The following is a 25,190-nucleotide window of genomic DNA, read 5'->3' as shown; positions in this document are numbered from 1 at the left end:
TCCTTCCACCCATAAGCTATTACTGCATGTGCTGCTATAATCATAGCTTTAAATAAATTCTGTTTGGGTTTTTTTACTTTATTATTCCCCAGAACTCCCATAAACAAGATTTTCCCGCTTCTTTTCATTGGAGTAAACTGATTTTTCTTGAGCAAAAGGAATTTGTCTTGAATGTTTATGGTGGCAATATCATAACTCAATTTTAGATTGTGAGGAGGACAGGTACATGGATATCCCTGTTGAGCTCCAACCCAGCATCTACACAACTCAATCAACCTCCCAGTCAGCCAGTCACAAGGACTGATATGCAACATGCTGAAGAGAAGGATGCCACCACATATAGTTCCCAGGAAAGTGGGACTTAGATGGAAGCCTATGTGGTCATGTCAGCCTTAGGAAAGGGAGGGCATCCTGTAAGATTGAGGTAGGGGTTACTTTATCTCTGGCACATGGTCGGTGTAAAGGCTGCCTTGTGGTAAAAAAAAAAAAAGAGGAGAGAAAGAAGGCACCAGGAAGAAAATGAACCCTTGAAGGATGAGAGAAAGAGGGGGATTGTGTGGGACAGGTCAAGGGGAGAAAGATTGAGGTGCCTTGGGGAAGACAGAACGGAAATCTATAAGGGAATTGGTAGAGAAGGGAAGAATGAGGGACTTTCAGTGAAATCCAAGAAGAATTCAAGAAAGGAAAGTGGGATGATGGTCAGTTGGAATGATTGGGAACTTGCTTAGCTAAGGATTCCCCTCATGAAGAACCAGAGCCCTCAGGAGAGTGGGATTACATTTGTAAAGAAGACCTGCAGAGAGGGGTGTTCATCCGATAAAGGGGGGAAAACACAAGAACATCAATATTCCCTACTGGCTGTCGTATTGGGGCAAATGGGAGAGGCAAGAAGCTAAGAAGGTGAAGAAGGCTAATCCTGCATCAGGCTTGACACAGGTGCAAGAAGAGAAGTTGGGGACATCAGCATTGGGGGGCAACTGAGGAGAAGAACCATGAAATCCAGAAACACCCTGCTACCATACAGGGAAATGTATGGTGTTGCCCTCACTGTGGGTATACAACTCCTCCCTATTAGGAGCAGGCAGGAGGCAAGAGCTCCTTGGACTTCGGATTCTACATATTTTGTCACCCATTTGTTTTAGTGGACAAAACTAGACATACTGGAGGGCAAGAGGCTGTGTGAAAGGACCTTTAACCTGTGGTGAGAACTAGGACTAAGGGAAACGGACTACATGTTGTTCATCCCCCAACCCAGTTTGATAAACTCCATTTTGTTTCAACCTATTGGTCTGGGGAGTGTGAATTTGAGGATGGAAGATGGAATCCCTGCTTCAGTGGGGACTAGTAGAGCTCACATAGATTTTTAATCTTTCACAGTGCATTAGTAAATTGGATAAACTGGAAAGACGTAGGTGCTTTGCATGTATCAGAAATCCCTAACTCCATATGTCAGTGTTCTTTCTCCTTCCATCTACTGTTCCCCTTCCACTCTTCTCTGCCTTCCTGCTTTCTCTCCCATTGGTCTTTCCCACTCATTCAGCCTTCCTTTGCTTGCTCTCTTACCCTATCTTATTAGGCACCAGCTTTCCCTTCCCTCTTGTAACCTCTCCTCTTATTCCTCTCCTGTTTGAGCTGTTTGAAGAGTTTGGAGACCCTAACGTGGAAGGGGCTATGCAGAATTGCCTAAATGCCCTGCAGACAAATGTATCTCCCAGACCTGCCACTTGTCTTGTTTCTCCTAGATAAGGGAGACATGACACCTACTGGCTGGAGGTAGTATTGCAGTCTACAGTTAGGCTTTAATTAACTCAGGAAAATTAATCTATTTAAATAGTCCGATAATCCCAAAATACACACTCCTAATGTCCCCTTAGCACTACATTCCAGATACAGTATCTATCTTTATTGTCTTGGAGCTATAACAGACAAAAAGAAACACACACCTGTGTGGATGCACACACATAAACACATATTCTTTGTCAACCAGTATAGAAGACACATACTTTGGGGAGGGCTTCTATTAGAAAGTAGTGTATTAAATGGAAAAAAATGAGTTAAACATTTTAAAATTGTGTCATTTGTGGAGGTGGTAAAACACCTTCACAAGCAGGTGAGCAGGCAATACAGCTTCACAATTAGAAGCTTTGATCCACTGAAATATTCAGGCTACTTGCCCCAGAGAATTTTCTGTTTCTTCCGCTGAGTCTCCCAACTAAAAATGTATTCCTCAACATTGAGAATCTCTGGAATTATGTGGAAGGTGATGCCATGTACATATTGGAGGGGGGGCTGTAATGTGAAGGAAGAATCTGTAGAAATCAGGAGTAAGACACCTTATTTCCATTGTTGGTTCCAAGGTGAAGCACAAACACAGACATGGGGTGGGGAAGGGGAGAGAGAGAGAGAGAGAGAGAGAGAGAGAGTTAGTCCTAACCAATATTTTCCTTGCATACTAAGGGAGAAACCAACAAAAGATTTTTGCCTCACAGCAAGAAAGTGAGATTTTTGTATAGGTCTTGAAGAGATTTTGCACATTTGGAGACTGATTAAAAATGTTATGGATATTTAAAAAGTAGAAGCATTAAATGGATTGTTTGCATTTTTGTGAGCAATGTGACTTGTCCTCTTGTGCTTGCTGTTTGGGTGTGCCTGGAGTTTCAGAAAGGGAAAAGACACTGGAGGCATTTTGTTCATATTACATAGACCCAGGAAAGAAAAAAACATCCTTGCTGTCTTGTTCCCATGCTGGAGGCAAGAACCCTCTTGGGGACTGGAGAATCTCCGATGAGGTGTCTCAGCCTGTCGAGACAGCCTGTCTTAGCTGAGATGTTGGCAAGATTTTGTCCATCTCCCTGATTCACATTTCTGGAGCTTTTAGGGTATTGAGATGCAAACACTTCCTTCTCTCAGTCTAGATTAAAAGCAACAAAATGCTTATTCTTTGATGAAGACTTGTCACATAAGGGAGAACAATAAGACAGTTTGTGAAAAGGGGGGGAGGGAGGGAGTCGCTGGATAACTAATTGCCTGAATTTATTTATTTTTTTTACGAAGCAAAACAAGTCCCCTGAAGGTAATAACTGAGTGATAGCTGGCATTGAAGGTACAGGGGTGTCCTCATGTGCAACCCACTAAAGGTTTGGAGCTAAAGACAGCAGTACTCATATCTCACATCCTGCAGACTCTATGAGAGGAGCCCTGAAGGAATTCATAAATCTTTGCAAGAGTTTTGTAAGTGATTTGTAGGTTGGGGAGCCTAATATGTTTTCCTTCAGAAATAAAAATACTTTTCCCCCCAAAGAAGACAGAAAGAAGTAATGGAGCAATGAATGCTACCCTAAGGTGTACAGATAAACAGTCTTCACTTTTCTTCTCCCCCGGCTCTTTTCTCCATGTGGTTTTGAGTGAGAGTTGTGCCCTTTTAATTTGACATATGGATATTTGTTTATTTGCATGATGGGTTTTGGAACTGTCAAAAGGCATCGCTTACAGAGCTGCAAGAAATCTATAAATAAGTGTAAAACAATTATGCTTCAGTTTCTCTTATGTTCTCCTTACCACATTTTTCTTTCCTTTTTTAAAAAAACAGCATATCCTATTCTGTGCACGTCTCCGAGGATTATCCAGGTAAAGTGCTGTTTTCCATGTGCTTTTGGTGTTTTGGTTTTTAAAAGATTCAGCTGTGAAGGCATTTGAAGCTTCATTTCTGCATTTCTGGATCACCTTTGTGCTAATGTCACTTCATCAATGACTTCATTTGCACTGTTATTTCTGGTTTTCAGACTTCCTTGGTAAGGAAGGTGGGAATAAAAGAATCCAGTTCAGGGAAGGAAGAAGGCAATGTGTGGGTGTGTGAGAGAGATTTTCTTTACTGATAATATAACAAAAAAGGGCCCAATCTTTAATCACATTCAGAAACTAAATGGAGATTCTAATTTTCTAATTCTAAGTGTCATAAAAATCAAAGGAAATGTAGCTGTATTAATCTGTTATCTTTTGAAGCACAATTGGCAAAGTGTTGCATGGCATTTTTAAGCCCAACACATTGTTTTGGCACATGCTGAACAAGAAAGCATCAAGAAGTTAATCTTTATCTTCCTTGACTTGAACTGGAAGAAAGGCTATTTATCTCATTACATATGTTAATCAGCTCATCTATGCAGGTTTGTCTGTGATATTTCCTAAGGGGTTGAACATTGTATGGGAACTTAGTGGATAATTTTCACTATCTGTTATTTTTGCATTCCTTCCCCTCTACCTCATCTTTTATATTGATTCTTGGATCAGCTGTCTATACCTGTAGACCAAATTTTTCTTTTATACTCGATTTAGACAAAGACTTTTCTCACTATACATGTGTTAATTTGTTTATGGTGGGGTATGCTTATCATTCATCAATGACCTTTGAAGGACTCTTAGTGACCAGGATTTTTGAAGGACTCTTAGTGACCTGTCATCTCCCAAGGACTGGTCAGTGATCCTTGACAGCCATTATTATACCTTCATTTGGCTAGAACTTTGTACTTCTTCTGCATTTCCCTAACACCTTCCTACTTGAGTATAAATGTCTGTCTACTGAAGCTCTTCTCCATGGTTCTGAAGAAGTGTATGGGAAAAATTGAGGATTGCAGGAAAAGAAGAAAACTTAATATGAAATGGATTGACTCAATAAAAGAAGACATGGCCTTGCGTGTGCAAGAGATGAGCAGAGCTGTTAAAGACGGAGGGTATTCATATATGGGGATAGCAGAAGTCAAAGGTGTCTTAATGGCACATAACAACAACAGCAACAACTGCAGTCCATGAAATGTTATGCCAAATAAAATCTGTTGCTCTTTAACCTCTTTGTTGACTTTGTTTCCAAAAGATAGGCTCATTGGTCATAAGAAAAATAGAGAGATCTGTATAGTGTAATCCTTTTGCTAAGTTAACCCCAGAATATGGAAAGATTAATATTTGGACCACACATTGCATAATCGATCATGGGATTATGGGAGTTGGGAGTCCAATATGTGACATTTCCTACCACTGGATAACCCAGAGGTCATAAAAATGTGTGCAACATTTCGAAATCCTCAGATGGTCCTCGTCAGGCAAATAAAAAATGAGATTGGAATACTGAAGGAGAGAAACTGAAGACGTGGTGCCTCCATGATGTCCTAGGATAGAATGTTGGAGGAGTAATCTTCCTAATCGAATCTAATGTCTCACTTGAGAACATGTGGAGCCAGGGTGTGACATTTGATTCAAAACCAGAAAGCAAATGACAGTTGGTCCTGGTTTTGGAGCACTGGTAATCTACAGTCTAGAAAGGGAGGCTAAGAAACCAATTAATTGGCAGTTAGGTGGTTTACGTTTTTCGAGAAGTTAGTGGTCTCTTCTCTATCACTTTGATCCCTTTCACCATCTATAGTGGTTGGTGGAGTGATTTATCAGAAAAACCTTTCAGTGACCACCAGGTAGTGACAGAGAGGGCATTCTTTTTTACATTGGATGAGAGGACAGCTAGTGCACAGATGGATTCCCTTGTGTAAGTACAGACTGCTAAGACTGGCAGGGGAGATTGCTTACACCGTAGCGTACATTTGTATGATGCTGGCTCCATGCATCTCCCCATGTAAGTACTGGTACTATTCCCACTGTTTCTTGCAGTGTAACAATTGCCAGTGGTTTCTCCTAGCAAGCCACTTCATTGGCCACTGCTGCTTCTGCGGTCTGCCAGTTCTTGTCATTTTCACCCCCTCCCTGCTCCGAACTGCATTGTTTTCTTTTTGTGTAACTTCATGTCTTGCTGTTAGGCCATGGTTTCCAACCTTGGGTCCCCAGATGTTCTTGGCCAAAAAGTCCCAGAAACCTTCACCACTAGCTATTCTGGCCAGGATTTAGTCCAAGATCATCCAGACATCCAAGGTTGGGAACCACTACCTTAGGTTAATAAAAGGGAACAAGCCCCGCCTAGCCTTGGAGACATGGACTGGAACTAGGCATGGATGGAATCTAAACTGAGGCAGGGAACCTGCTCGGGGAAGGCTATGTTCCTTTTGATTTTACTCAGTTACCAGAGCACAGGAATATTCAAGCATCCCAGTTTGGAATGCTTGCTCCAGCCCAAAACATCACACACTGCCAAAATTTGTACTCCAGTTCTGGAGAGTATGTCATCCTCCAGGTGCTGTTGGGCTGCACATCATTCCCTGCCCTTGACTCTGCTGTCTACAGTGAATGAGAATTGCATTCCTGAAACATCTGGAGGGCCATATAGTCACCTCCTCTGTTCAGCTGTTCTGCAACAGAGTCTCTCCTCCTCCTGCTGTTAAAAACAGAACAGTGTTTGCCCTGCTTGTGTCAAGATACATTTTAAAGTCCAGTTGTTGTCATCTCAGATACTACCATCAGTTCAAAATAGACACTTGCAGCTGTGCAGGCCCATCATCAATAACAAAGCCAAACGAAAACAAACATACTGCAGCACCTTTAATATTAGTAAATGTATTACAATGTGAGTTTTCATAGGTACAATCCATTTCTTCACACAGAGTTCTGAAGAAAGCTCACATTAGAATAAATTTGGTAGGTTTCAGTATGCCACTGCACTTTCATTTTTGTTTTGTTGTTGTTGCTGGAAGAGAGTAGCATCTTAGAAAAATGCAGACCCATGGATGAAGAAAAGGAGAAAAGACATGCATACTTTCTTCTTCAATACTGATATTTAAATTAGGGATGGGAAAGTTGTGGCCCTTGAAATGTTGATGGACTACAGTTTCCATTATTACCAACCATTCCTCATGCAGGATGGGCTGATGGATGTTTGAAAACAATAATGACAGCTAGAGGGCCACAGTTTCTCCACCCCTATGAATTCTTGGGGACAGAGATGAACAATGAAGAAACTGTGGCAATACTAGATTACTATAACCTGCCAGTAGCAGATATCACTCCATGGGCAGATGGAGTGTATGATATTTCTGTCAAGGATTTTGGCTTAAACTTAAAGCTGGGAAACAGAATAAATGTTTGAAAAACAAGGAAAAGTTCTGTGTATTCCTTAATTTGTATTTGGGTAACCAAATTTTGGGAGTCTTGATTGTTGGGAAATAAACAAGGTTATATTCAGGATTGCACAGACCAGTCTTCCTGGTGGAGTATGATGGGATATTTAGACCAAATATTTACAGGGTATTTCCTTGGAGAAACACTCATTTATACCTGGAACTTGGAAATGTTATTTTGGGGGCCACAATCCCCAAATTTCCCTGGCCAGCATCGTAATAGCACTTTTAGTTTTAAATATAAATACTGCAACCTACAGCTCTGTCTGGATGAAGCTACCAAATTATGTCATGAGTTGGCTCTGCATATAATAACAACAGATATAGACATTGCAGTAATAAATAATAATCCTTATAACACTGCTACAAAGATAGGAAGCTTACATTCCAGGAAGAAAAGAAAGAAAGAAAGAAAGAAAGAAAGAAAGAAAGAAAGAAAGAAAGAAAGAAAGAAAGAAAGAAAGAAAGAAAGAAAGAAAGAAAGAAAGAAAGAAAGAAAGAAAGAAAATGTGGTGACTAACCATTACTGAAAATCAATACAATATGGTGGAATGACTCCTTTAGGAATTATTATAGTTTACCAAGTATGTTCCAATGAGTAAGTGAATGAGTTAGTGCCTATTGACAGTCAGAGGCTGCAACAGCATTAGTGTCATTTGTGTTAATAATGTCTGTTAACCAGCAAGAGAGATTCTAAGCCACCTTCTTCTATATCAGCAGCAGTGGACTTCAGGTGGGGAGGTCCAGTCATTTAGTCAGGCCAGGAAAGAAGGAACTTTTTCTCCCTGAATAGTGCATTCAAGTGACTTAGCTATGGCTGTTTGCCAGCCACCAGGTCATGCCTTAGTACAGACAAAATGAAGTAAATAAAAAATAATGGGTACCTTTGTTCCAAGTTTTGATATATCCTGTGGAGAGAGTTAAGCAAATAAATGGTTTTCAAATAGAAGAAAATCAACGAAGGAGAAAAGCATTCTCAGGTCTTGAAATGGAGCTGAAAATGGGTGAATAAGGGGAAAAGAAAGTTTAAGTCTTCAGTTTAATGTGTTATGGATTGCAGCAGAAAACTATTATTGAGTTTTCTTTTACCACATACCCATCAGATAAAGGAAAAGGAATTTTCACCACTTGACCTCTTGACTCTGGCTCACTGAAGCAATTCCTTTGGCCACAGTGGTGATGATGCCAATGGGCATGCGTAGATGCTGCTTCTATTGTGCTCTAAGTTCAGAATGGCTCCCTGACTGACCAAAACATAGAGACCCCGGTGAGATAGGCTTCAACCCCCTCACCTCTTTTTTTTCCCTCCCCTTCAGCAGCAATTCGAAGGGCAATAGATCTCAATTTCTGGTTTCAAATCCAAACCATTGGGTTGAGATTTGTAATAATTCCTGTACAGTGGGGTCTTGACTTAAGAACGGCTTGAGTTAAGAACATTTTGACTTAAGAACCGCTCTCATAGGAAAATATTGACTTGACTTACATACTTAGATTTGAGTTAAGAACTGAAAAAAAAACCACGTGGGAGGCAGGGAAAGTGCAAAATTTGAACTTTCGGTTAACTGTTGGCCAGTGAAAAGGGTGCCTGTCTGCTTCCTCACTCCTCCCAGCGTTTAGAGAGTGGATTGGGAGACAGTCTTCGGACTGCCTGGTACTGCCTGGACTGTATTTTCCCTGCCTTCCCTGAACCTTTCTTGACCTAAGAAAAAAAGAAACCAAATATCCCCCTCTAGTGGTCGAAAGCGGAATAGCAGCTTCCCATTAGTTTCTATGGACGGACAAGAGCAGATACGGATCAAATGGTTTTCAATGCATTCTTATGGGAAATGCAGATTTGACTTGAGAACTTTTTGACTTGAGAACCGCCTCCAATACGGATTAAGTTCTCAAGTCAAGACCCCACTGTATCTTTATTTATAAACAATGTCAATGTAATAGGAAAAAGATGCATTGGTTGTTGTTGTTTAAACAAGAGCTAGGCAAAAATTCACAAGAAAAAAATGTAGTTTTCTGCTAAATGTGGTGTCAGGTTGGTGGCTGTCTGCTATCATAAGGAGACCTTCTTTCATTACCCTTCCAGCTCTCTGTAGCACCTGACAATCTCCCTTGTAAACTTTCCCAGTCCTCTGATTTCGTGAACGCATAGCTATGTACAATGGGAGAGGAAATCATAGAATAATTGAGTTGGAAGGGTCATCCAAGGCCATCGAGTCCAGCCTCCTATCAAATCAAAGCACATTGGACAGAGGGTTGTCCAATTTTATCTTGAATACCTCCAGTGTTGGAATGTTCACCACCTCCAGAGAACATAAGAACATAAGAAGAACCCTGCTGGATCAGGCCAAGGGCCCATCTAGTCTAGCTTCTTGTCTCTCACAGTGGCCCCATCAGATGCATCTGGGAGCACACGAGACAACTAGATACCTATCTCCTGATACCCCTCCCCTGCATCTGTCATTTTGAAGTACCTTCCTTTTAAACCTGGAGATTATACATCCCCATTATGGCTTGTAAACTGCAATGGACTTTTCCTCCAGAAATCTGTCCAATCCCCTTTTAAAGGCATCTAGGCCAGATGCCTAGGGGACGTGGTGGCGCTGCAGGTTAAACCGCATATGTGCTGCAACGATGAAAGACCATAAGTTGTAAGATCGAATCCAAACAATGGAGTGAGCTCCCGTTGCTTCTAGCTCCTGCCAACCTAGCAGTTCGAAAGCATGTAAAAATATGAGTAGACAAATAACTACCACCACAGTGGGAAGGTAATGACGTTCCATTTCTAGTTGTGCTGGCCACGTGACCACGGAAACTGTCTATAGACAAATACTGGCTCTACAGCTTGGAAACGGGGATGAGCACTGCCCCCTAGAGTTGGACACGACTGGACTAAATGTCAAGGGGAACCTTTACCTTTACTAGGCCAGATGCCATCACCACATCCTGTGGCAAGGAGTTCCATTGTTTAACTATTTTAACAGTTAAGAATTTTTTCCTGATATTCAGCCAAAATCTGGCAGCAAGAGGAAGGTAGCAAGGATGATCAGGGGATTTTTTTTCCTCCCTGATATTCAACCAAAATCTGGCTTCCTGTAACTTGAACCCATTAACATGTGTCCTTCATTCTGGGATGATCGAAAACAGATCCTGCCCCTCTTCTGTATGATTGCCCTTCAAGTATCTGAAGAGTGCTATCATAGTCTTCTTTTCTCAAGGTTAAATATGTGCAGTTCTTTAAGTCTCTCCTCACAAAGCTTGGTTTCCAGTTCAACCTTGTTGCCTTCTTCTGAACTTGTTCCAGTTTGCTGGAATTTGCCATTCTACTAAAAGAGTTAGTTCGATCAGTGGAATGACTCAGCTAGATCCTTCTTAAAAATTAAAACAACTTATATGGGAAGGGATCTATCTCTCCTAGAATCCTACAGTCAACATAGGCTTTGTACCTGGCCGGGATCCCTTTTCCAATATGTAGTTTCATTATTTCTATGGCACATTGACAGTTAAAAGCTAACAAGAAATTAGGCATGCCAAGAAACATAAATTTACATCTACAAGCTTTGTATTGATACTTCCTACACCACAATCAGCTTCTTTTTTAAAAAAAAAAAGTTTCAAAGACAGTTTGCTGTAAAGGAGTGTGTGTATATTTTGGTATTGCTTCTTGAAAAGCACGACTCTAAAGTTTTCATGAGATCATGGAAATAGTGATGCAACTTTTGTATCTTGTATCTTTATCTCAGACTTCAGAACAGACAGGAATAATACATAAGTATAAAAATCTATAGTAACAAAACTCCAGATTTAAAAAAGTGTTTATGTTCTGGTCCAAATTTTCTACCTCTCAGTAAACTTTCATTGTTGAAAATTTAATGTTAAACTGAATGTTAAATTCACTTCACCAATTTTGATTCAAGGTGCAGAAACAAATAAAATCATAATAATCCATTTATAGCTGAGTAGTTTTATTAGTGTGTTGCCAAAAAAACAGCAAAGAGTCTTTTCCACAGTTTAAAGACCAACAAATTTTATATGCCATGTTAATGGACTGCATCTGATGATCATAAAGATTAAGTGAAATAAAATATGTTAGTCCAGTTATTAGTCCCAGCAAGAATTAGATTTGTTGAATTAATGCATTTTTTCAACCTGACACAAGTGTAACTGCTATTGATTGTGTAGGTTACTCTAGTTGAGACTAACATTTGGATTTAGTGCTGCCACAAGACTCTTTCTTACCATTGTCTCCCATCCTTTCAGAAGAGGAGAATAGTTTTAATCTTTGATCTTAAAAGAAAGAAATTCACTTGCAGACTACAGTGTGTTTGGGACGTGCCTGTGGATTTTGCATCAAGCCTTTGTATTTACAGTAAGTATTTCCTCCTCTCTTTCTACAGATAATACCTACGTATCTAGTTCAGATAATGATGAAGATGTATTAGTTACAACAGAGCCAATTCCAGTAATTTTCCACCGAATTTCTACAGGTAAAAAACTGTGACGGTTAAACTGTTTTGTATCATCCATTTAATAAGGGAGACAGATTTTGAACTTTGTGCATGGATCTGGAATACACAAACTCTGCTAGGAAAAAGGATTTCTAACCCAAAAAAAGAGTGGTTCAATACTTTTCCAGACTGATTAAAACAAAGGAGATCAACAGGTTCTCGGGTAAATCAGGAATTGGGCTGATCCTCCTTTGCGAATTTAGATTAGAAAGTTTCTCACAAAAAAAGATATGAAATTCCTCTCTAGCTTATTTTATTTATTTATCAATTCATTCATTCATTCATTCATTCATTCATTTATTTATTTATTTAACCCTACCTTCCTCCTTAATAAGGACCCAAGGCAAATTTCATCATTAAAAGGCAATTATGAAAGCCCAGAATGATATGTATACTAATACTAAAAAGGATCAAAGAAAGCCTGTCTGAGAGCAGCAGTAGAGAAGGTTGTCTCCTGCCTCTCCACTAAATGCACCCATGAAGGAGGTGGTACCAAGAGAGAGACCTCTCCTGACGATTTTAAAAGCCAGGCAGGCCCATAAAGGGAGAGATGGTCCTTGAGGTAGCTTGGACCCAAGTTGGTTAGGACGTTATAGGTTAAAGCCCGCACTTTGAATTGCGCCCAGAAACAGAGCAGCAACCATTGGAGCTGCTGGAACAGAGGTTTATGTAATCCGTATGGCCAGCTCCAGTTAGCAAACTGGCTGCTGTATTTTGTGACCTGCTAAAGTTTCCAAACCCCTACCAGAGGCAGCCCCACACAGAGTGCAGTACAGTAATCCAGCTGTGAAATGTGTCACCATGGCCAGATTTGACCTTTCCAGGAAAGGGCACAGCTGGTGCCTTAGTTTTAATTGTGCAAAGGCACTCCTGGCTATTGCCAAAACCTAGGCATCCAGGCGCACTCTGGCTTGCTAGTCAGGATTTTCCGTGAGATTCTGGAATTGCTTTCCAGTGGTGGTGGTGCGCACTAAACTGCAGAAGCCTTTGGATGCTGCAGGGTCAGAAGACCAGCAGTTGTAAGATTGAATCCATGTGACGGAGTGAGCTCCTGTCGCTTTGTCCCAGCTCTTCGCCAACCTAGCAGTTCAAAAGCATGTAAATGCGAGTAGATAAATAGGTACCACCTCGGTGGGAAGGTAAAATGGCATTCCCTAGTCATGCTGGCCACGTGACAATGGAAACTGTCTTCGGACAAGTGCTGGCTCTACAGCTTGAAAAACGGGATGAGCACCGCCCCCTAGAGTCGGACACGACTGGACTAAAAATCTCAAGGGGAACCTTTAGTTTACCTTTCACAGAAAAATACCATTGAAAAATTAGCAGTTGTCCTAGGCCTTCATCACTGTAAGTAAATCATTGTCTGGGATTATTACAAAATAGCTTGTGCTTTGTAGGCCATGGGAGTGACTAACACTGGTGAGTCTATTAGCAGAATTTTCATTCCCAGCACTTATAACAGGCTACACTAGGCTCAGAAATTTTAGAAAGTTTATCGAGGTATTTACACTTCAGAAAATACAGGGGTTTTTTTGTTTTTGCTTTTGGTGCATAGAGTATTGAGTAGAGCATCATCAGAATTACTGTATATTGGGTGTTATAGAGCATAACCAGCTTTCAAGCACATAACCACACATCAGCAACACTTTCAGAACAGATTCCGGATGTTTACCTTTACCTAAACCATGAACAATGAACAAGGTGGAGTATTAATTCATTTTACACAGTTTGATCCTTTCCACCTGCTGTGCCTTTAAGTGACTAGGAAAACAGATGTCTTGTCTGGAATGTGCTTCAATTAGTTTGCCCTCATTGAGATTATTACTAACATTAAATATTGATTTAGAACTAAAATCACTTCTTGACTTTAGATTGGAAGGGGAGGTGAAGTTGGATGTCACCAATGTACTAATGGCACTAAGCCCTAAATCTCAAGTTGTTTCTGTCCATCTCTGGGCCTGGTGTGCTGTCTGTAAAGGGATCTGTCCCCACTGAGATGACCCATTCCTGAGCCAAGAGGATCACAGTGCATGTGATGTGAATAGAATTTGCTGGACACCCTGAAGATCTGCTGCCACTCACAGCAGGCAATTTTGGGCTAGATCAGTGGTTCCCAACCTTGGGTAATCCAAGTGTTCTTGGACTGCAACTCCCAGAAACCCTAGCCAGCACAGCTGGTGGTGAAGGCTCCTGGGAACTGCAGTCCAAGAACACCGGTTGACCAGCATTGGGAACCACAGGGCCAGATGGATATATAGTTCAACAGGGTGTTAAGAACATCTCAAGCTGAATTTTAGTTTTGTTTCATGATGATTTATGTCAAAGTGAAGACTTCCTAAATGAAAACAATACCTTAGTACTCTTTACCTGCTAACTGTTCATTCTCTCTTTCTCTCCCTCTTAGAATTGCGAAAGACCAATGATGTCAACTGTTGTTTGTCCATAACATCAAAGTTACAAAGGGAAAATGGAGAGGTACAGTATTGCTTTATTAATGTTTTTAGCTAGCCTACCAGAGGGAACATGAATGAGAGGGAAATTTAAACCAAATACTTCCTCAAAGCTGACATGCTTATGTAAAGGACATAGACAATTAACGGGCTATGTTATAAAAGGTATATGTATACAAACAAACTAAAACCCCAAGTTCAAACAGCTTGGTATCCTGACATTTGATGATTTCCCCAGTGTGGATAAGCCCTCCAAATGACGAGGAACACAACTAGCCAACCTCGTTGCTGTGTTCATAGTTGCAGTGCATCACCTGGAGGCCAAATGTCTGGTGATAACCCAGTAGGTAGCCATGCTGGTCCTCACAAGGCAGACATACAGTCTGCTGTTGGGGCTGTGCTTGAAGCCTTGCTGGTTTGGTGGAAGCTGCCAGGGCTCACTGTTCCCTGGCATGATCAAGAGTCTAGGGTCACCTTCACACCAGAATGATACGGCAGAGTCGGATTGTCTGGATGACACCATGACATAAGGACTTTAAATGCATCCTTATAAGGAGATTGGATTTTTATTTAGTATGGCATTCTATTTCCTGCAGTGGTCATTCAGACCTATATGGGAAGCTGACAAGCAGGACATGACAGCAGACGCTCTTGTCTGCTTTCCATCCCTAGCAGCTGATACTGAGATTCATAACACTAGAGAGCCTGGAGGTTCCATGTAATGTTTATGAGCGGTTGTCACTGATATCTTTATTCTGCATGAAATTATCTGTTTTTCACTTAGAAGTTGGTGGCTGTCATCACATCCTGGGGAAGCAAATTTCATATCTTCATTGTGCTGTCAGTAGTAGTGATGTTGTTACTGTTATCTGTGTTGTAAGAAAAATTTAGTTACCTTGTGAATCAGAAACAATATGAATCAAACATGATTTCCTTCTAAGATTTCCAGTTGCAGTGGGAAAACAAGCTTCTCACATATCCAGAGTTTTTAAACTTTTACTTGTTCATTTGCTCGTCTGTGGTGTGCTTATTTGTTCAATGACCCATATGCCTGTGATAAGGTGGAAATCCCCATCTGCCATCTTGCCCTAAACTAGGCCCCAAGGAGACCCATTAGTTTCCTGAAGTTTTGGGAAGAAGTTTAGATAATGGCTCTGGAATACCTCAGTGAGCATATGTAGCCAGACTTTATTAAAAAAATTCCTATGTAAAATAAGAATGTTAAGACTCTGTATCTTCCAAACAACAAGACTGATCAAGTTCAGTTTAAAAAAAAAAAACTCATGTAGTTAGGACTCGTTTCCATTTGAGAAAGCAGTGGTTGGCATTCAAAAAATAACAGCTGAACAAGCTGATAAAATGGTAGCAAAATATGTTAATAGAGGTTGGGTTGTTAGGATTTTTTTTAAGAATTAGAAATCAGATCCAAATATGGCCCCAATTCAAGAACATGTCCAGCTAATGACACCCATCAATCACAGTGACAGATAATCTCTTCTCCTTATCACAACAATACACCCACAACAAGACACACTAATCAACCATCTCCTGAATAGGACAAAAGCCTATCTCACAGCCATAAATACTCCACTCCCAAGCAAACTACACCAGAGCCCAGAGTGCTGTCCTCTGAAGATGCTGGCCACAGAGACTGGCAAAATGTTAGGATGAACAACCTTCAGAACACGGCCAAAGAGCCCGAAAAAACCACAACCAACATGTCCAACAGTTTGTAACTTTTTGTTTGGACTGCTTTTTTTGTATCAGAAATGGCTTACAGAATTTTGTTTTGACTGGTCATGCAATTCCAGAGTTGTATTCCAATACGTCACATACTTTGCATTCAAAACACCCATAATCCAATCCTCGTTGGTTCATTGTGGGAATGGGAAGCATCCCAGCCTGACACACTGCAGGACGACCAGCCCATGTAGGCACCATATGGGTGGATGGTCTGGGTTTCAGCAAGGTAGCACCCTGTTGGCTACCTGGGTCTGTCTCATATTTACATGTCAGAGCCATTTTTTTTTTATCCAAAAAGGCATAAGGAAACCTAGGAAATAACTTCCTGTTTCTTTTATGAACTTGGGTTCATCAAAAAGACTGCAATCTTTCGAACATTTGTCAACCCTGAAATCCAGAGTTCTCGCGTAACTCCAATTTTGGGGGAAATCAGGCAAAGAGTAATACTTATTTATGCTCACAGCATGCTTTTTCATTTTATGATTCAGTCATCTGTAGTGATACTGTGTTTGGAAAGGTTCCCTGGTTCATGCAAACAGCAAATGTTACAGCATGATTTCCCTTTAGTTAAGGTCATTTATAAGGAGAAAATAAAATAAAGCATATTCCATCTCTGAAAACTGGAAAAAAAATTTTTTAAAAAAAGGAGGAAAATGAGGAAATAATAGTGCCTGATGGCACAGTTTTATTTCTTGCCATTCACATAGACCTCTAGGTTTGGATTTGAAGGTAGCCTCTGCTCATGGCCTCCGTTCAATCCTGACGGGCTTAGGTAGCTGGCTGAAAGGTTTACTCAGCCTTCCATTCTTCCAAAGCTGTACCCAGCTCATTGGGGGGGCGGGACTGTGTGGCCTTCATAAATAAATTGTAAACTGTCCAGAGAGGATTTTCAGTGCTGTGGGGTAGTATATAAGCAGCACACAGTATTTTAAAAAGGTTGGATTAGAATCCTAAGCCATGGAGATGGCTGGTAAATGGAATGTGATTTTAAGTGTCTCTTCCCGCCTTTTCTCACAATCATGCATCTGATTTCCATTCACTTGCAGACCTGTGTACAAGAAAGGAATGAAGGATGCATAATAGCCTAGATCAAAAATAGTTTTGATCAAAGGAATATGGCAATAAGATTCTAATATATACAATTGTGTAGTCATAATGTAAGCTTCAGAGATACGACATTGCTTGTTATCTGTTATGCATACCCGTACAGCTCAGTGTTTATGGAACCTTATTTACACAGCAGTACCTGGTTATCTGCCTTCTGATTATTGAAGGGCGGAAATTCCTTCCAAATGAAGAAACAGATAAAACAGTATTAAGCAAACAACTCTCCTAATGCAGCCTATGTCAGATACAGCAATGGAAAAACTAATATCCAGTTTTTCAATATCTGCATCCCATTACTCAGCCAGTAGTCCTAGAAAGACATGGCAATATGGTAATATTTTTAAGCACCATCACCTGTTATTTTTATACCAAGGGTCTACATATATTAGAATCTGGCTGCATTGTCTGCTTAGCTCTTCTACCCTGTTTCCCCAAAAATAAAACCTAACCTGAAAATAAGCCTTAGTAGGATTTTTCAGGATGCTCATAATATAAAGCCCTATCCCAAAAATAAGCCCCAGTTAAGTGAAACCATTCCGTCCACCATTGTGTGGCAACCAGAAGATGACATGACTGTATTTGAATAAATGTAGATTGTTGTACATGAAAAAAAAATATGCCCTGAAAATATTTATTTATTTATTTATTTATTTATTGGACTTATATACCGCCCCATAGCACTACAAGCACTCTCCGGGCGGTTTACAATTTTTTTTTTTAATTATACAGGCTACACATTGCCCCCCCAGCAAGCTGGGTACTCATTTTACCGACCTCGGAAGGATGGAAGGCTGAGTCTACCTTGAGCCGGCTACCTGGGATTTGAACCCCAGGTCGTGAGCACAGTTTTAGCTGCAGTACAGCGTTTTAACCACTGTGCCACGAATAAATAAGCCCTAATGCATTATTGGAGCAAAAATTAATATAAGACAATGTCTTATTTTCAGAGAAACACGGTACTTACTAATTTGTTTTATTCTGGACATTTGTTTCCCAGGAAGCACAATAGTTATTCTTTAGATCAGGAGTTGGCAACTTTAGCAAGGTCTGGGGGCCAGTTTTGCTGGCTCCAGAGGACTGGTCCAAAGCCATTGCACTGTGAAAATTGGCTAATGAGTAACACTACTGAATTTGCTGAACTAGGAAACAATATTTAGAACAAGCATGCTTTAAATTGAGATTTCCCATTTTGCCATCAAATTTCAGTGCATTTTGAGGGGCTCCCTTGAGGTGGGACACCTGGTGCAGAGGGCGGATGTCAATAGTTTCTGCCTTCCAGTGTATTCAGTGTGGTTCAGACTTTATATATTAGAGTACACCATCATGTGGCGATGTTCACTTGTACAAATTGTCCATCTGTTCATTTCCTGAGAGAAATCCCAGGAGTTCATCCATGGGGAGCAAAGATCTAGTCCCTGGGACAAGAAAGGGGCAGGAATCTTGTGATTTAAATCCTGATGAAGCAACAAAACAAAAACAAAAAGAATTTTTCACCATATTCAAATATTCAAAGACTGCTATCCTATTACCCCTTCATTGTCTCTCCTTCAGGGTGAAAACAGTGATTCCTTCAACATTTCCTCAAAGGTTGTAGCAACCAGGTCTCTTATCATATTCATCACCCTCCTTGAGAGAGATGTTCCAGGTTTTGGGGGTGGTGGTGGTGGTGATCTTGCATATAGCTCTACTCAATTTCCTCATCTCCCAGGAATGTACTAATCCATGTTCTCATGTTGTTCCTAATTCCTCACCAGTAAAAGTCTAGATGTAGCAAGTTGCTAGCTCTGTACAAATTCAGTTCATCTATCCATGCTGCCTTTTAAACACTGTAATTCTAGAATGAATTTTTGGCTGAAGGACATATTTAGTCCAAGATGAACATCTTTTCTGATTTAAAAGCATGTGTGTTTTACTATTTTTGAAATTTGTTTGATTCTATGTATCAGAGCAAGTGAATGTAAAGATATAGTACTGAGTCGCAATGTAGGTATTGCTGTGTTTCTGGCCCTTAGCCCTAATAGTTTCCCTGCTTCCAAAATGCCACATGTGGCACATAAGGAAAGACTGGGTTTCACACTAGTGTGATTGAGACTATTTTTTACATGCTTCACATTTATGTACAGAAGCTTCTCCTGCTCAGCTGTCTACACTTGATGCATAGATGTTGGGGGCAGAATATGTTTAATTTAATTGGAAAGGGAAGGAGGGAAGGATAGATGCTAAGTGACTGCCAGCCCTTTGGCCACCTGGGGTGGGAAAAACAATTACATCAGCATAGCCTGGGGTGAAACTTGAAACCCGTTACCCTAAACCAGTGCTTCTCAGTCTTCAGTACCAAATATTCTTGGAATACAACTCCCATCAATCCTGGCCACCACAATTAGTGGTGAAGGCTTCTGGGAGTTTTAATCTGAGAACATCTGGAGACCCATTGCCCTAAACTGATTCTGCAGAACTGCAGATTCTGTTTTGCAACTTTCTTTAAACAAGAAGAGCTTGGCCAGTACATCTGAATATGATTTTGGGAACCTTTCTGTTTCTTCTGTACCCTCCCAGCTCTGTAACACTCAGACTGAAAGAGGGTCCTGCTGGGCTTAAAAGCTATCTCTCATTGTGAGATTTTAGTGATCTAATAAATGTCTCACCCACTCTAGTTTTCAGACCACACACATAGATGCAAAAAGAAGAGTATGTTGAAAGAGTATCAGTTTTACACTATTCATCTTTTTCTCTTTTTGTTTGGTAAACTAGGAATCAAGGCATAATAGTGCAGTTGAAGAAGATTCAGAGGGAGATAATGACTCTGAAGAGTTTTACTATGGAGGGCAGGTAAGTGGATTCTTATCTGTGTCTTTGAATGATAAAAATGGGTATTATATGAAGAATATGCATCTACGTATGATATAATCTACTTTGATGTTGTAACTGCTTCTTCAGTTAGGAAGATATATTTAATCTGGAAAGAGTTTATGTATTCATTTATTTAAAAAACAACAAAAACTAATTTGGTGTTTTTCAATTGATGAAGAGTGCCTTGACAGATTGAGCCAGAGGTCTACTGTTACATTTTGACAAATGAGATTCAGTGTCAAGACACTGATATTAACTCCATCTTAGAATCTCAGAATCTCCCAACCAGAATGCCTGGGGGAATTTAGGGAGCTATACTTCGAAAAGTTAAGTTTTCAAGCTTTGGATTGAAACCCATGTGCATTTAGGTAGAAAATGTGATGATGTTTGAATCTATGGTACCACCCTGAAACTATGAGGTAGCACTTTACCCTGGTGGTCTAGTATGAATTGCAGCAAGGTTTGGTCCTAGGATTTGGTTCAGGATGGCTTGTAGTGTTTGTTGTTTCATCATAGAATCATAGAATCGTCATAGGGTTGGAAGGGACCTTGGAGGTCTTCTAGTTCAAGCCCCTGCCCAAGGCAGGATACCTCATACCATCCCAGACAGATGGCTGTCCAATCTTTTCTTGAAAACCTCCAGTGATGGGGCACCGATCCAACAGTTTCTAATGCCTATGCATGCTAACAGATGAGCACACATGTAGAATGGAGAGGATGTGTCATAAAATCTGTGTTTTAGAAATGGCATGATATTGGATTGTTGTTGAAGTTTGTTTTTCAAAGCTATGCACATGTGGTCATGTGAAGAGGATCCTCGTGGCGTAGTGGTTAAACTGCTGTACTGCAGCCAAAACTGTGCTCGCAACCTGGGGTTCAATCCCAGGTAGCCACCTCAAGGTTGACTCAGCCTTCTATTTTTATGAGATCAGTAAAATGAATACTCAGCTTCCTGGGGACGCAAAGTGTAGCTTGTATAATTAACTTGTAAACCACCCAGAGAGTGCTTTATGCACTAGAAGTGGTATATAAGCAGCACACTTTGCTTTGTAATTAACTCCCATGTCTAATAATGAGTTAGGAAGGTGGTTTTCTAGTGTTGATGTCCAAAATTTGTGACCTGTTTTATCAACATTAATTTTTCAATTTGTATATGAAAATCCAAGTTTCATAAGTTGGTCTCTAACCCATTGACATGGAAATAGACCTAAGAAATTGAATGAAACATCTATCAAGAAAGCATGCTCAGGATTGCAGCCTAGTGAAATAATATACCAGGGTTTTATAGCATATGTCAGACTAAACTACATAAAATTGTACCTTAAAAGTTTTAAAAGTTACATAACTTTTAACAATTCAAAATACCAACATCCATTTTAGACATCTTTAAATCTGATTCACCTTGAGATCTGCTGATAATTTTTTTTTTAATGAAAGAGAGACTGCATCTCTGTGTCTCTCCTCCTGGCTGTCTCTGTGGAATTGAAAACACCAGCACAAACTCTTCCAAAGGGAAGAATAAAAGTGCTGTCCCTGTTTGAGTGCCTTTTATGAAAGATATGATTAAGGTGCTTACTTCAGTTTGCCTTTACTCTTTTTCCTCTTTCCTGGCTCCAAAATTCCTTCTCATACATTTATTGTGCTTCCGTTTCTAGCCCAAAGCTTGCCTTTCTTCCTCTTTGTTTGTTTTTTAAAGTGAAAATGTTAGAATGACGATCACATGCATCCAGAAGCAGGGTTGCTGGGTTTTTGCTATGGTGCTTCAGTCTAAAAAGGTAGTGTGATTTTCCTGTGCACTCTCCGCTGTGCAGAGATGCATTGGGGGCAGCAGGGAGGGTCCATCTACTTGTGTTATTTTGGCAGATGTTTGGGGCTATTTTTCCTTCCGGTTTTTCTCCTTCCCTTCAAGTCTTTTCCTTGTGCCCTTTCTTTCAGTCCACCCCTTTCCCTTCTCTGCTAAGTCTGCTCACTCTCCTTCTCTTGCTACATTTATGGACACATTACCTGCTTTGCCTTCCTGCATCACCTCCTCTCTCTCTCTGCCTTACGTAGAAACCCTGCAGCAACTTTGTACACCACTTCTACCCATGACCTACACTCAACTGTTTGCGTTTGACACCCACATGAGAGTTGTTTTCTAACCACCCTGGGAGATGCATGCGTCCCAGTCCTCCTTATGAATTTTAGCCATGAATTCTGATACATCCTGGCAAGAGAAGAAGGTGTAGAATTAAGTGGTACAAATATTTCCTCTAGAACAGTCTGAAGTGCCTAATTAGATGCCTATAGGGAGCCTGCAAACAAGGCAAAAGTGCAGCTGTACTCCATCTGTCTCATGATCTTCTGCAGCTGGCTAGTGCTATTGGATAAGGCAAAGAGATGGGGGGGGACACACGTCGTCGTCATTTAGTCATTTAGTCGTGTCCGACTCTTCGTGACCCCATGGACCAGAGCACGCCAGGCCCTCCTATCTTCCACTGCCTCCCGGAGTTGTGTCAAATTCATCTTGGTTGCTTCGCAGACACTGTCCAGCATCTCGTCCTCTGGTGTCCCCTTCTCCTCTTGCCGTCACACTTTCCTAACATCAAGGTTTTTTCAAAGGAGTCTTCTCTTCTCATGAGATGGCCAAAGTATTGGAGCCTCAGCTTCAGGATCTGTCCTTCCAGTGAGCACTCAGGGTTGATTTCCTTCAGAATGGATAGGTTTGTTCTCCTTGCAGTCCAGGGGATTCTCAAGAGCCTCCTCCAGCACCACAATTCAAAGGCATCACACACACCCCCAAAGTGTTGGTGAGGAGTGTTTGGGGCATAGAACAGACTTCCGTGGAACAAGAGGGAGAAATTGAGAAGGGGAAGCTTTGTCTTCAGATATCAGGAAGCACAGAAGAGCAAGTTCATATGTACATGCCTGCACCCACGCTTGCACAGTCATACAGAGAGTCTGTTTACCTTTCCCTAACCTGGCTAACCACCAAAGACAGAGTGTGCATAAACAGGAAGAGGAGACCAGTGCACACTGTCTTATGGGTCTGATTTCAACTGTGTCATTTCCTCCAAGTTTCAGCCGATCTGAAGTGCCCCTTCTATCCCCTTCAGTTCTTTTGATGTCAATATGTTGGCAACTTGTCTATTTCAGCTGGGATGTCCTACTTGTCTCTGATTACAAGGTGCAGGATGTTGAATTCCCGAGGCCTTTCTCCAGGTTTTTGTTCAGCAGATCTCCCTCAAAGAGTTTTGGCATTGAGGGTCTCTGGGGACAAGATTCGGGCTGAAGCTCACCTTGACAGCTTAATTGCTAATTTTTCTTCTTTTACAGTGACCAGCTTGTCCCTTCTTCCTAAGAGGCTGCCATCTTTCTCAGGGCCACTGGTCCATTCCTGATGTACACATACATAAAAGCAAATAATAGGATGTTGCTTATTAAAGATTGACTTTAAAAACTGCAGTTTTAATTCACTGAACAAGATTCATCTGAAAAGATCATTTACAGCCATACGAAAGCTGGTTTGATGTAATGCTTAGAGCGTCATATTGGACAGACCTGTGTTCAAGTCCCAACTCAACCACAATGTTATCATGGTAATATGTGTTATGTAGGCTTGTTCAGTCTCTCTGGTAGCAAATGGATTATAAAAGCTTTCTATAAACCACCAAACAGTTGGTAATGAATTTTGCCCAGCAGTTTTATAGGTTTTATTTGAAAGAAGTGATTTTCTGTTACTACTGTTTCTGCACTTACAAAAATATAAATTGGTGGGGAATTCATCCAAGAGATGTTGCAATAAAGTGCACACTGGAATAAGTAAACCAGTGTTTACTTTTGTCCTCAAGGAAAACAGAATTAATAAAAAGTGAATAATTTATCTGTTTTTGGTGCTCAGATACCAAAAGAGTGTACCTGAAGGCAAAGCAAAGAGAGATGAATTGAAAAGGGTTTTCATGAATAGAAACTACCAGACTGTTTTTGAACAGAATTTTTAAAGAGGAAGATAGCTCTGAATCTCAAAAAAATAATAAAAGAGTAGGCAGAGGGGGAAAATCATCTTGGGAAGACAGAGTCAAGGAGGAAACAGAGAGAAAGAGAGAAGAGAGAGAGAATGAAAGAAGGGAAGTGATAAAATGCAGCAGATAATAATTGATGTATGTCATTCGAAAACTCTTATCTCCTTCTTCTATGAAAAAATTCAAGGAACATTTAATAATACAGATTCTTCCAGGGGAAAAAAAAAGGAGATCAGAGGAAGCTGAAGAACTGAGGAAGAACGAGCCCCATGGTATTCATATAAATCTAGAGCTATGCTTCTGAGTAGAGACTATAACAAGGGTCATATTTTCTGGCATAGATCAGCACTGTAATAATGATGGCTGGAAGAAGACTTTCTGTATTTTCTGTTGACTATCATATGTGGAAACAATGATTTGAAATAGCTTGGCCTTTTTCAGTCAGAAAATATTTGAATAGCTTTCTTCAGGGACTGTATAGAAAGAGCAGTATGTATATATTAATTGTTGCAGAGAAAACTGAAGATGAATGCAATAACTAGAATCTATATAGTAGTCAAATCAAATTTGCGTACATGCAGGTTTTGTCTTCATTTTAATTACATGTTCCAACTAAATTAATTATGAATGTGTGTGTGTGTGTGTGTGTGAGAAAGAGAGAGAGTGAGAGAGAGAGAGAGAGAGAGAGAGAGGAAAGCCATACAAATATTTTATGGCTGAAACATAATAGGCTATATACAAGAATAAAACCTTTTTTTATTTTTTTTTCCAAAAAATACTATATGTATTATGAAACTACTGTGAAGGAAGACACTAACACTTTGAGTATTAGAGAGGGTTGCATTCCTATTGCTTGATAGCTTTAAAGTGTCAGCACATATGAGAGGAGTGCTTTCCAACCTTGGGTCTCCAGAGGTTCTTGGACTACAACTCCCAGAAATCTTGGCCAGCAGAGCTAATGGTGAAGGCTTCAGGGAGTTTTAGTCCGAGAACATCTGGGGATCCAAGGTTGGGATCCATTGCACTAGAGGTTACCTATTGGTGACATGCATTGCACCGAGGCTTGAGTTAGTAGCTGTTTTCTACAGCCTTTCCCTAGCTCTTTATTCACCTGTAGTGAATTATTACTTGACCAATACTTGGTTCTGTGACAAGTAAACTTCCTCACTTTACATAAATGTCTATATACCAGGAGATGTGTTTTTCCAAAGGTACACATTTCTGTACACATTTTCCCCATGGGAGCTTTTTAAGCATTTCTCCATTGATTAAAATGTACTTGTGCACTTTTTCCTCAAATATACACATTTTGTGCTCGTTTTTCAGATAGATGCATGATTACATACACTTTTTTCCTATAGTGTTCCTTCTATGTGGTGACTAGAGTTTTAAATCATGGACCAGTGCTGGCTTCTAAAATGTCTGACTAAACCATAGTAGAGTGGTGAAATATTTTCCATGGAGGAAGCCTTTAATCAGCAGCTGATT

At 40.4% G+C, this 25,190-nt stretch overlaps 1 protein-coding gene across 1 annotated transcript in view; it reads left to right on the top strand.

The window, feature by feature from the left end:
* PARP8 (poly(ADP-ribose) polymerase family member 8) overlaps positions 1-25,190 on the top strand; it is a 190,060-nt gene that overhangs the window by 109,926 nt on the left and 54,944 nt on the right. The window contains exons 3-6 of the mRNA XM_020783646.3: positions 3,590-3,627; positions 11,441-11,530; positions 13,956-14,026; positions 19,603-19,680. Of these exons, the coding sequence (XP_020639305.2) occupies positions 3,590-3,627; positions 11,441-11,530; positions 13,956-14,026; positions 19,603-19,680 (277 nt within the window). The remainder of the gene's footprint in view (positions 1-3,589; positions 3,628-11,440; positions 11,531-13,955; positions 14,027-19,602; positions 19,681-25,190) is intronic.

This window comes from Pogona vitticeps, chromosome 2, assembly GCF_051106095.1.
Source record: "Pogona vitticeps strain Pit_001003342236 chromosome 2, PviZW2.1, whole genome shotgun sequence".
NCBI lineage: Eukaryota > Metazoa > Chordata > Lepidosauria > Squamata > Agamidae > Pogona > Pogona vitticeps.
This window is presented reverse-complemented; position numbering and strand designations above follow the sequence as displayed.